Genomic DNA, 9,612 nt, shown 5'->3' with positions numbered 1-9,612 from the left:
GTCAATACAACAGTATTTATTTTAAAGGATCCCATCATGAAGATTATGCTCATATAGACCAGCCTCTATGTAAAGTGTAAACATGAAGGAAATAGTATTGAATAAATTGATATCTGCTGGACTTTAAAGGACCAGGAAACTCGTCATTAACATTTATTTTTTGATGCGTAGTCATTTTAAAGTAGTAAAAACATTGCATGACAGTATTGCATATAATTCAGAAGTACACAACATGATATAAATGTTAATTCATGAAAACCAGAGCGTCTGCATGTGGTCCAGCACTACTGCTGCACATTGACTTCAACACATTTATTGCTGTGTTACAAGGGAACTATTGCACAAAGAAATGCCAAACAGCGAATCACAGTCACAGCTCAGCTCCACGCTGTTCTTCCACTTACTCCATTAAAATAGTCATACAAAAATCTAGAGACAATTTCTGGTTCAAAAGTTACAAAATGATATACAATATAAAATAGCTTGAAACGCTGTCCATTGAAAGTCAAAGCCTCCTGTACACCACGGCTGGATTAAATGCAGCTCCCTTCACATCAACAGGTTTGAATAAATGAACAATGTAAACTCGTCGTTCTCTCACCTCAACTGCAGTGAAGCTGTTGAAGCACGTGGACCCTGACAACCTCTGCAGAATAAATACGACTCAGCAATTACAGCAATCACAGCAATCAATCACATGAAACGAGAACAGAGTGAAGCTTTCTACAGTAGAAACATGTAGCCGTCAGTCAACCTGTCAACCACGATCTGACTGCAGAGAGAACAGAAACCACACTTCTGGATTGTCTACACATGCACCTAAAACAAGTAGAGTTCATTTTCAATCAAATGTTTATGCAATATTTGACATGTACTAAAAGTAAACTTTAAAATGATTTAACAGTCGGGCGTACAATGTTCACTGCTCACAGACATGGTTGAGTGGAGGGTCAGGCAGGACGTGGGAGCATGAGGACCGAGCTCACTAGCTTCACTCACAGCCTTAACATCAGACAGAAGGGCCTGAACTGCTACTGGATCCTGGAATGAGCCACTGTTAGAATAAGGGCTTCAGTGCTGGTGACCTGCTGTCCATCTGTTGACAGACACAGGAAGTGTGGACTCCATCAACACTGGGAGGAGGGGTGTTAAAGACGGGAAATGTGGGACAACAACACAAGTGTCTTTATAAAGGTAAACTGCACAAAAGCATAATTCATCTCCCAACTTTGCAGTCAAGTGTCTGGTCCCAAAAACTAGAGAGGTTACTTATGAGGGAAAGCCCTTTCAGACTTTGAATGTCATGTAATCCTAGACCTGGTCACTGCCCTCCCTGAAGTACACCTGTTCCCACACCACTGTGCCCCACACGCAGAAGAAACCCCACAGGTTGTTGAAGGTGCCCCGGTCGAAGGGGTTTTCATCAGCGCCGCAGTGTTTTAGGTAGGAGATGCGATGGCGCGACATGAACTCCCAGGTGGTGGTGTTGAGAGACACCAGGTAGAGGTGGGAGCCGAGCAAGAGCAGCACGATCAGCGAGAGCAGAGCCACCAGCGCGACCACGGTCAGCAGCATGCCGTTGGTACGCAGCCACAGCTGCCAGCTGGGAGCGTACCTGAAACCCGTCCTGATGAAACAAGCAAGAGAAGAATCTGTGGAGCCTTTGCAGCTGCAGCATTCACCTGCCAGCTGACAGTGTTGTACTCACCAGGCAATGTGCAGCCCCCACAGCAGCACCAGCAGCTGGACGGCCAGGTAGAGCACAAACCAGCGGTGGTTCCTCTCGCCAACGCAGTTCTCGATCCACGGGCAGTGGTGGTCGTACCGCCGGACGCAGTGCTGACACGTCTGGCAGTGCTTCGATCTCATTGGCTGCTGCTTGGAACAAAGGTCGTTGTATTTATACAATCCAAACACAGCGGCAGAAACGCTCACATCGAGATGATGTCTTCTCTCGTGTGAGTCTGTCTTTAAACACCCTTGAATCCATTTGAGAGGGATGTCAGGTTCCAATCCTGTCTTCATGTTTCATAGAAGGGTTAAACTCTGTCTACATCAGCATTACAGTGCTGTACAGTGAGTGACCTGCTGGCTCATATGAGGATCTGTGTTCACTGGAGGTAGTACAGGTAACATAGAACCCATCTGTTACACTATACCACTGAGGGATCTTAGAAGTACTGTAGAACTTTGAGTGTCACATTTCAGCCTGAGAGCTACACTGTTACCACAGAGAGATGACAAATTACAACACCATGTCTACAGAAAACCAATCAACCAATCAATCAACCCATCAATCCATCAACCCTGCTGTATTCATTCTAATAGTGTTCAGTCGTATGAGCCCATGGCAGCGTGCTGTGTGTGCGTGTGTGTGTGTGTGTGTGTGTGTGTGTGGAGGCTACCTGCAGCAGACAGTGGCCACAGCGGCGCTGTCGCAGGGACTTGGTGGTGGGGGGGATCATGTCCTGCTGCTCCTCCGTCACTCCCAGTGTGAACTGACACAACACACAAGACAAACTGGTCAGAGAAGCTGCTGCCCATTTTCAGTCCAAGCATTCATCACAACCTTCTGTGTGCTCATTTGTCATTTACATCCCCACATGAAAACAACATCAACAACACAATCACAGCTAGATTGTGTATCGCAGGTCTGATGTACTCCTGGGTCTTCATCTCAAGTTGTTTATCAGAACTGGTGTATGGCATGGCGATAACTAAATCTTTGAGTAACTTAAGTTGACTAACTTTACTGCATACTACTCCTAGTATTCATCAAATCCCTTTCCAGGCATACAGATGTACTGACTGTAAAACAGGGATGCAGACTACGTTGATGCAGCGTGTGGAGGAGTCTTCATCACTACGTTGATGCAGCGTGTGGAGGAGTCTTCATCACTACGTTGATGCAGCGTGTGGAGAAGTAGAGATAAACTAAAGATGAGCTAACAGACGCCACAGAGAAGTGGAGAGATACAAACTGCAGGACGAGTGTTGAGAAGATGTCGGTCTGAGGAACGTTCTCAGGATCAACGAATAATCGACATTAATGAGATTAATCACAGAAAATCATGAGATTAAAAATTGTAATCGTTGCCCAGTACTAATTTGTATACTTACATAGACACACAGTTATTCCTTAACATGTGTGTGTCCCATTATCAGCCTTTTTAATCAGCAACACCTTCACACCTGTTAGAAGTGGCTCCTAGTCCCAGTCAAACCATCACCGCTGCTTCTTTGACTCTTTGGTGCAAAACCCTCTTGACAAAGATGTGTGACGTGTCTAATGATGGAGACATACAGCAGCATCAGTACTCACCTGTAGATCACTGTCATCAGACAGGATGAAGCCCGGGTCCATCAGAGAAACGGCGAAATAGAGCAACACCGACAGCAGCACCAACAGCACGAAGAACACCGGCTGCACGAGCTGACCCGTCTCCTCCTGCTGCCTCAGCTCTACCACACACACACACACACACACACACACACACACACACACACACACACACACATGAAGTCCAGCTGAGAGGAACCAGGCTCATGTATTCACCAACCATGGTAACTCACTACGTTAACGTTACTGGTGGGACCTGAATAGCAGCTTCCTTCCTCAGGTAACATCAGTATATATGATGATGCTATTATACGTCAAGAATTAGCTTATCATTCCACATAATACATAGTATTTGAAGCCTATAGCTACATCTAATAATAACATAATAATATAACGTAATAAAACGTAATTTACCTGTATCATGTAGGAAGAGTATTAACGTTACGACCCATGTCAAAATCACATGAGCTGTTCTAACCAGGAACCCAGAGCCGAACACATTTTTGAACATGGTGCTAGCATGTTCGAGCGTCCATCGCTGTCTTCAGACGGACCAATGCGCTGCTAGCGTTAGCAAAAGAATAAAAGGGTTCCGCGCATTATCAACCTCCCTGAGAGCTCAGAGAGCGTCCTGTGTGGAGGCTAGCGTTAGCAGCTAACGGTCCTGTGTGGAGGCTAGCGTTAGCAGCTAACGGTCCTGTGTGGAGGCTAGCGTTAGCAGCTAACGATCCTGTGTGGAGGCTAGCGTTAGCAGCTAATGTTTCCTGTGTAGGCTAGCGTTAGCAGCTAACGGTCCTGTGTGGAGGCTAGCGTTAGCAGCTAATGGTCCGGTGTAGGCTAGCGTTATCAGCTAATGGTCATGTGTAGGCTAGCGTTAGCAGCTAATGGTCCTGTGTAGGCTAGCGTTAGCAGCTAATGGTCCTGTGTAGGCTAGCGTTAGCAGCTAATGGTCCTGTCGCCGACCAGTAACTAGACAGCGGCGTGCACGTTATTGGTTCCGCGTGACTGAACACTGAATTAAATGTAGGTCGAAAAACATCATATTTGAATTTCAGCTTCGGTCTAATGCTTTTGTTTGTTGTTGTCGTCCGTGTGCAGTCTTAACGGTGATTGGCCGGCGTCGGTCACGAGACTGGAGTGGCGGGAGGGAGAATGAGCGCGAGGACTGCCTGAGACGCTCACCCTGCATCTCATTATCTGTTAGTATTAATACAATAAGAACAATGGAGCTAAAAGACAATACTGGAACTGAACACATTCTCCTAAAAAATAAATACTCTTCATTTATTATAGCTGATACGGTAAAAACACTGTTTACTGTTTCATTGTCTTACTAAATGAAATAGTTGTTTTTTATATTCCGTGCGTCGTCCTGTGGGAACAATCTTTAAACCCACACATTTGAAGTCATGCTGAATAAGCACCATTTACTGTTTTATGTCAATCTTTCTTTGTTATCTGTGACTTTTCCTATTATTAAAAATAAAATGTGTTAAATTAATGTGTTAAGTTCACAGCTCCAAAGAGCTTTTCTGTGGAAGCTGCTGAAATTTTCCACGACTGGAATCAGTACGATACAATTCTGAATGAAATATTCCTAAAAACAGATCAATCAACACCCAGTTAACTGAACACTTATTCATTTATTTGTTTATTTGTTTTGCACACCAGTCAACAGTGAAACTGTAAGTGAGCCAGAGAGGCTAGTTTTCATCTGCTGTCCCTGGCCAGATGTTTGAAGGCAGCCTAAAAATTACAAAATTTCAAATTAAAATGGAATTAAAATTCATAGATAAAAATGCATAGACTTCTCCTAAAATATTCGTATACGTATCCTGAAACAATCTCTAAAAATAAACGGTAGTCGAGTAGAATTCATTCACTACAAAGACACAGGGTGAGGTATTTTGATCATATTTTTGGTTTCATGTAAAACAAAAGAAAACTTAAAATGAATTCCAAAAACCACAGCTAATCCCTTATTGGTCTCGATTGCTTTCAAATGATCACATCACGTGAGGTGTAGCTCTTCCTCAACAAGGAGAGAATAACATGAGATGCATGACCGTTTGAAATGATTATCTTCACATACAGTTCAAATATGTGTTGAAACAATTGTGCATTCTTGGTCTGATACTTCAAACACGTCCATTCAGGGTTCCTCCACCCTGAACTCCGGTGTTTGATATCTCTGCTCCTGTGTCTCTCACTCACTCACTCACACACACACACACACACACACACACACACACACACACACACACACACACACACACACACACACACACACACACACACACACACACACACACACACACACACACACACACACACACACACAGAGAGAGAGAAGTGTCACTGAGCTTGCAGCTCTTTGGCCTGTTCTTCATCCAGGATGAGAGGAGTTGGCAGTGTCCTCCCTTTGAGCAGCTGCTCCAGGCCCTAGCAGGAGTGAGAAGGAGGTCAATTACACCACTACAACCTGTAACTGCTTTATAGGTTTCAGCAGCTTAACACTGTAACCCAATAGCTCAACTCTTTCTAATATCCTACATGTTTACACATGGATATGAGGTTCATGTACTCACCTCACCAAAGTAGGAGACCAGTGGTGAAATCTCACATTGTGCTGGAGGGTTGTCCCCTGATGATACACTGTGGATCATTTACACTTCAGATGTTAGGGATGGATTTTTTCAGTCTTTCTCAACACACACACACACACACACACACACACACACACACACACACACATATATACATAAAGTAAAATGTTAATTGCATTTTTTTCACCTCATTTTTACATGTGAATTAATACAATATGACGTGTTGTGAGCTTTAGAGGTGCTAGAGGGCTACTTAAACTAGAACTAGAACATTTCATTGTCTCACAGTAGACTTCTTGCCATCACTGATGCCGTTGGTTCTACCTGTGCTTTTCCTGCTAGGCTCAAATGCCTGACATAAAGAACAGGGCGAGGGTTGAAGTTGTGACCGTATCTGTGCAGGGTGTATTTAGGAACTTTGACCTCTGACCTGGCTGGAGAAGGAAAGGTATTCCCTCGTTCATCTAACAGCGTGGCTTTTGCGGCTGTCGCCCAGCGGCAGTGTTGAGCCAGCAAAGAGTTCCTGGCGGTGGTTGGGCTGTCTGTTGCTGCTCCGTCTGCATTCTTCAGAGGAGAAAACTCATCCTCCCTCACGACCTCAAACGCAACAAAGTTCCTTCCAAATACAGAGAGTGCACATTGTAATTAGACACTGCTGTATGACTTCATGTCGTTTTGTGGAGAGTAAAACAACAGACAATAGATGAATTCACAATACCTCGAGAAGGGGAAGACATCAAACACAAATTTCTCCATCTTAATGCCATTGGGTTTGGTGGGTTTGACTTGATTGCCACATGTGTCCACAAAGGGCACTTTCTTGAAGGCAACATGTTGTTTCAGTTGGCCTTTATATTCCCTGTAAGATGAAAGAATAGAAGGAAATCAAAAGCATTTTTACAGTGCATAACAACATGCAAAGCAGTATTATATAGAGGGCTTATCCACTGGGGTCCCACATACTTCCATAGCTGTATCAAAGAAATCTGGCCATCCATTTTTGTATTTTTTTGTAGATTATTAAGGACGTGTTAATGAAGGATAGCGCAACAGGGTAGGCCAGGGAGTCATCAGAATCTTTAAGAATCATCTGCTGGGGACCATGAATATACACCAAACATGTTTATCAGTCAGGCCAGTTGTAAAAGTTTAATTCTAAAGTTTAGCTGTAAAAATATTTTGCTCTGGACCAAAATGTTGGATGGACAAACATAGTATTGGTTTTACCGGTATATGGATGGACAATGTCACACCCTCTGGCTTTGAGGGTCATTACTGCACTACCTACTGCCACCCAGTGGCATGGAGGAGTATTTAATTAACTTAGCCAGCCACTAGCTACGACGCTCAACAATGGCAAATTATTTGCAGCAACTAAATCATATTATTTTGACTGATTAAGTGAATATTGGACATTTTCCCACGAGACACCTGAAGATGTCTCACAGCACAGTGGTTGAAAATCATCGCTCTAGTCAGTCGTGTTTTTCACTGAAATGAGTGTGAGTTCACTCACTGTGACTCCCATACTGTGCTGTCAGCACATAGAACAGTAAAGGCTCTTACTCTGCTACATCCTGCAGGAAGGCCCTGGTAAAAAAGTGATTGCAGATGTTTCCAGCACTGTACACCAACTCCCCTCCAGGTCCTCGGAGCTCAGCCGTCTCTGGTTGGATCTCACTGTACTCCACCACCTGGGTGACGCCTCGCACCCTGCAGACCACGCCCACCGGCTCAGCGGGGTACGCCTTCTCCACCACCTAACACACGACACAGATGAGAGGCTAGATTTAAATTAGATTTCATTTGACTCTTCTGACATTTTACAAAAAAGCATTAGATTATTTGAAAAGATGGCTTTTGTGTGTCATCCAACACAGCAGGCTCTGGATGTGTTTAAAGGAAGCAACACATTTATATTCATTTGCGAGAGTGAGGTGAGAAGATTGATATGATTCTCATGTCTGCGTGTTTAGTTCAGCGCTGAACATGGTTGACTTAGTTTAGCTTAGCTAAGACTTGTCCAAAGTTCAAAAACACATCTACCAGCAGCGCTAGAGCTCTCTAAACTCTCGCTTTGGTTTAAATCTGAACACAAACAGAAATGTAAAAAGGATGCCTCCCTGCTCCAGCTTTGTATTTAGTGCAGACATGACATCAACATTTCCATCTAGCTCAGGCAGAAGGTACACAAAATACTGAGCTATTCATTTAATGGACTCTTTTATATCTACTGCATATTACTCTACCTTGGCTCCGCAGTCCGCCCCTTTGCTCACACAGAACCCAATAAACACAGGGTCGGCCATTTTGACCAGGATGTTGTCTACACAGTACACATGCAGGTACTCCACTCCCCTCTTCTTCATGTCCTCCAGCACCTTGTTGTCCACCAGCGCCTGGTACAGACCACCATTACCATCTGTCAGAGAGTGGAGAGGTTAACGATCCTCAACACACATCGGTGGCATGAGGTGAATCCAACGGGACCTCACTGCTATTGGTCTGGATGTTCAGTAGGACCTGAGCTGCACCTACCCGGCGCCATGGCTATCTTCCCTTTTCCCTGCAGGATGACCTTTCCGTCAAAGCTCACCGCCGGGATCATCCTTTGCTCAAACATTACAATGTTTGATGGCTCCAGACCAAAGTAGTTGTTCTCCTTGAAGAACTTCTGAGTGGGAGCCAGAGTGAACTCACTGGTCATTATGTACCTGAAGACAAGAGGTTCACATGTTTATTGTTGATCATCTTGGTCACATTATTTATCTGAAAATGTATCCAAACTCAATCATCGATCATTTAACCATCAGCTCATTGTTTGGGGTTGCACATTATGTTATTTTACTCTTATTCAGCATAAAGCCACATCAGAGAAGTGGAGGACCCATCATGTGATCTTACCATGGAACGGTGCATTTAGAGTCGTACTTTCTGTCGGCCAGCTCCTGGATCTTGAGAATGCGCTCTGCCTGGATTTGATACAAGGTTTTGCCGCTCGGTAGCCCAACATTATACATCCCTTTAGGGTACTGAACACCAAGACGGGTCCCCTGACCGCCGGCCAAGAGCAGGACTCCAACTCTGTTCTCTGAGATTTGCAAAAGCCCTGTGAAAACAGAGAGGGAGCATGAGCAGCACGGTCTTTAAACGTCACAGCTGGCATAAATAGCACACCAGAACAGGGTGTGAGTGAAAGCAGCAGTGACTGATGGAGATCACCTGATGGAGCAGGAGGAACAGATGAAACATCTGACAGAAACACTACTTACTCCATGTTGGTGTTCAGCAACATGACCACTACTTCCCCCACAGTTACCGTAAGCCTTCTAAAACGTTCACCTTCATTTTCCCAGACTGCGAGAGACTCTTTGTCGCTCCTCCTCACGCTGCCGATGGACTCCGGGGGGACCGGCTCTATGTGCTGATCCAGGCTGGCGGACGGGGAGGCCGCAGCCCTCGCGGCCCCTTCACAGTGATCCTCCAGTCCCTTTAGATCCAGCTGGGACAACTCCTGGAGGAACGCGCGTCTGTCCCCCTCACACAGCTCGGGCCAGAACTGCAGGACGTGAGACTGTCCCGCGCTCTCTAAGCTCCGCTTCACTTGCTCCAAGGAAAGCATGTCGTGTCCCGGTAAGAAAACACACCGTGAAGTAGGACACTCGG

General features: G+C 45.0%; 2 protein-coding genes across 2 annotated transcripts in view; both read right to left on the bottom strand.

The window, feature by feature from the left end:
• On the bottom strand, positions 1-4,451 carry zdhhc12b (zinc finger DHHC-type palmitoyltransferase 12b). Its single transcript, XM_068705716.1, has 5 exons — positions 3,755-4,451; positions 3,323-3,462; positions 2,406-2,498; positions 1,709-1,875; positions 1-1,627 (listed from the first exon to the last, which is right to left on the bottom strand). Exons 1-5 carry the CDS (start codon positions 3,849-3,851, stop codon positions 1,312-1,314), a joined length of 813 nt encoding a protein of 270 aa, XP_068561817.1. The 5' UTR covers positions 3,852-4,451; the 3' UTR covers positions 1-1,311.
• A 512-nt stretch (positions 4,452-4,963) lies between these two features.
• The window catches only part of uap1l1 (UDP-N-acetylglucosamine pyrophosphorylase 1, like 1), a 5,146-nt gene continuing 497 nt past the window's right edge, over positions 4,964-9,612 (bottom strand). Inside the window, exons 1-9 of the mRNA XM_068705712.1 lie at positions 9,289-9,612; positions 8,851-9,055; positions 8,485-8,660; positions 8,196-8,368; positions 7,513-7,706; positions 6,665-6,805; positions 6,377-6,562; positions 5,929-5,995; positions 4,964-5,782 (exon numbers count right to left, since the gene is read on the bottom strand). The exon at positions 9,289-9,612 is cut by the window's right edge and continues 497 nt beyond it. Coding sequence (XP_068561813.1) covers positions 5,696-5,782; positions 5,929-5,995; positions 6,377-6,562; positions 6,665-6,805; positions 7,513-7,706; positions 8,196-8,368; positions 8,485-8,660; positions 8,851-9,055; positions 9,289-9,568 — 1,509 coding nt within the window. The 5' untranslated portion in view covers positions 9,569-9,612 and the 3' untranslated portion in view covers positions 4,964-5,695. The remainder of the gene's footprint in view (positions 5,783-5,928; positions 5,996-6,376; positions 6,563-6,664; positions 6,806-7,512; positions 7,707-8,195; positions 8,369-8,484; positions 8,661-8,850; positions 9,056-9,288) is intronic.

Source organism: Cebidichthys violaceus, unplaced genomic scaffold (genome assembly GCF_023349555.1).
Source record: "Cebidichthys violaceus isolate CVI_PGR_0920_01 unplaced genomic scaffold, fCebVio1.0.p SCAF_12, whole genome shotgun sequence".
Lineage (NCBI taxonomy): Eukaryota > Metazoa > Chordata > Actinopteri > Perciformes > Stichaeidae > Cebidichthys > Cebidichthys violaceus.
Note: the sequence above shows the minus strand (reverse complement) of the source record. Positions and strands in the feature narration are given on the sequence as shown.